We start from the raw sequence: 2936 nt of genomic DNA on the forward strand, positions 1-2936 counted from the left end.
TATTCTGTCTGTTCAGGTGTGTTCAGATGGGCGTGCTCAGAAATCTTAAGCCCYGCTGTCAGAACTCTAGCTCTCACATTTATCACTTTTGTTTTCTAAGAAAAAGATAAAATCTGTGTTTTTGCATCACTCAGATGGGAGCTGAAAGTGAGAACCCTTTAGAGCCTTGAGCAGATACATGTTGTCTTTTTTGTTTTTCCTATTTCCTGCTGTCGTTAAGTGGTGACACGCCTAATCTGCAGGCCAAAGAATGTTATCAGGTAAACTCCAATGTGTTTGACGCACACACAAACACACAAACTTACACTTTCTGGTGATCACTGACTCGGTTTCTCAGCACTGTGATCTGTGCAAAGCATCAATTAAACAGATGACACATTAATTATGTTTTGTACCACTTTTAGATTCTAGGAATAAATACAAAAAAAACTATTTATGTTTTAAACGAAGGAAAAGTAGATTTATTTGTCAGGCTTTAAAATGACACTAAGCCACAGAAGAATGACAGACTTTAGGTAAAAAACAAGCTCTTCCAGAGAAGTGGCAGGTGGAATCTGTCTGATGGGCCTTTCAGATAACAAGTTGTAAATATTTCTGTGCTAGGGGAGGAATTTAAACAGATAAGCAAACTATTTAAGCCAGTTTTTTTTCTACAAAAAATTCTCTCTAAGGTAGTTTCCAAAACAGACTCGATGATGGGAAAATAACTAGAGAAAAACAAAAAATCATAAATAATTGGCTGTATATACAGTCCAGACCATAAGTTTGGACAGAACTTCTCATTCAACGAGTTTTTTTTTTTTAATTTCATGAAAACTGTAGATTCACACTGAAAGCATCAAAACTATGAATTAACAAGTGGAATTATATACTTAATTAACAAAAAAGTGTGAAACAACTGAAACTATGTCTTATATTCTTCAAAGTATCCACCTTTTGCTTTGATTACTGCTTCACACACTCTTAGCATACTCTTGATGAGCTTCAAGAGGTAATCACCTGAAATGGTCTTCCAACAGTCTTGAAGGAGTTCCCAGAGATGCTTTTGCCTTCACTCTGCAGTCCAGCTCACCCCAAACCATCTCGATTGTGGAGGCCAGGTGACTGTGGAGGCCAGGTCATCTGGCGCAGCACCCCATCACTCWCCYTCTTGGTCAAATARCCCTTACACAGCCTGGAGGTGTGTTTGGGGTCACTGTCCAGTTGAAAAATAAATGATGGTCCAACTAAACACAAACCGGATGGAATAGCATGCTGCTGCAAGATACTGTGGTAGCCATGCTGATTCAGTATGCTTTCGATTGTGAATAAATCCCCAACAGTGTGACCAGCAAAGCACCCCCACACCATCACACATCCTCCTCCATGCTTCATAGTGGGAACCAGGCATGTAGAGTCCATCCGTTCACCTTTGTGTCGCACAAAGACACTGTGGTTTCAACTGGCAGAGATTTCCACTGGTCTAATGTCCATTCCTTGTGTTCTTTAGCCCAAACAAGTCTCTTCTGTTTGTTGTCTGTCCTTAGCAGTGATTTCCTAGCAGCTATTTTACCACGAAGGCCTGATTCACTCAGTCTCCTCTTAACAGTTGTTCTAGAGATGTGTCTGCTGCTGGAACTCTGTGTGGCAATGACCTGTTCTTTAATCTGACCTGCTGTTAACCTGTCATTTCTGATGACCTGTTCTCTAATCTGACCTGCTGTTAACCTGTCATTTCTGATTCTGGTGACTCGGATGAACTTATCGTCCACAGCAGAGGTGACTCTTGGTCTTCCTTTCCTGGAGCGGTCCTCACGTGAGCCAGTTTCTTTGTAGCCCTTGATGGTCTTTGCGACTGCACTTGGAGACACTTTCAAAGTGTTCCCAATTTTTCGGACTGACTGACCTTTATTTCTTAAAGTAATGGTGGCCACTCGTTTTTCTTTACTTAGCTGCTTCTTTTCTTGTCATAATACAAGTTCTAACAGTCTGTTCAGTAGGACTATCAGCTGTGTACTGTTGTATCCACCTTCTGCACAACACAACTATTGGTCCCAACCCCATTTATAAGGCAAGAAATCCCACTTATTAAACCTGACAGGGCACACCTGTGAAGTGAAAACCATTCCAGGTGACTACCTCTTGAAGCTCAACAAGAGAAGGCCAAGAGTGTGTGAAGCAGTAATCAAAGCAAAAGGTGTATACTTTGAAGAACCTAGAATATAAGACACATTTTCAGTTGTTTCACACTTTTTAAGTATATAATTCCACATGTGTTAATTCATAGTTTTGATGTCTTCAGTGTGAATCTACAGTTTTCATAGTCATGAAAATAAAGAAAACTCTTTGAATGAGAAGGTGTGTCCAAACTTTTGGTCTGTACTGTATACTATATTGAAAATTCTGTACTCAGAAGTTTTTTCCCCCTGTTTAGATTTTGTTCAAGGAATTTTTGTTTGTTTGTTTGTTTGTTTTCTTTTTGCTGTTTAATGTTGAATTTCTGTACATTTTACCTCATACTTCTGCTTTGAGTACGTGTCCTGTAGTTCAAATTTCTCTGCCTCCAGCTGGCGCATCCAGTCCCACAGTTCCTTCGCTTTTTCTCTTTACGAAAAGAAAAAAAACAAAGGCAATCGATCTCACTTCATCTGGAATGAACCATAAATAAAAACATATCGCAGTGAAGCTTCTTTTGGCTTCAGGAGAGTTTGTTTTACCTGAGTTTGTCCTCTTTAAGGTGGTCAATGTTCAGCTCTTTGCGGCGGTCGTTCAGAACCGTCCTCTTCTTTTCTCTCTCTGTTTGCCTTTTTGTCCCAGGCTGGGTTTGCTGGGAAGCAATAAAGCATGAATAAATAAGCCTTTTATGCACATATTATTATTATTGGCATTTAAAATAGCTGGCAGGCGAAACACTAAATAGCATCAACAAACTGGCCAATATTTCAGTCCTCACAGGA

The 2936-nt window shown here is 39.8% G+C and overlaps 1 protein-coding gene across 1 annotated transcript in view; it reads right to left on the bottom strand.

Annotated features, from left to right (window-relative positions):
* Window positions 1-2936, bottom strand: part of tnnt2b (troponin T type 2b (cardiac)) — a gene marked incomplete in the record, with an annotated part of 11514 nt that overhangs the window by 2200 nt on the left and 6378 nt on the right. Inside the window, 3 exon segments of the mRNA XM_014009520.1 lie at window positions 306-346; window positions 2493-2583; window positions 2697-2806. Coding sequence (XP_013864974.1) covers window positions 306-346; window positions 2493-2583; window positions 2697-2806 — 242 coding nt within the window.

Source organism: Austrofundulus limnaeus, unplaced genomic scaffold (assembly GCF_001266775.1).
Source record: "Austrofundulus limnaeus strain Quisiro unplaced genomic scaffold, Austrofundulus_limnaeus-1.0 Scaffold59, whole genome shotgun sequence".
NCBI classification, from domain to species: domain Eukaryota; kingdom Metazoa; phylum Chordata; class Actinopteri; order Cyprinodontiformes; family Rivulidae; genus Austrofundulus; species Austrofundulus limnaeus.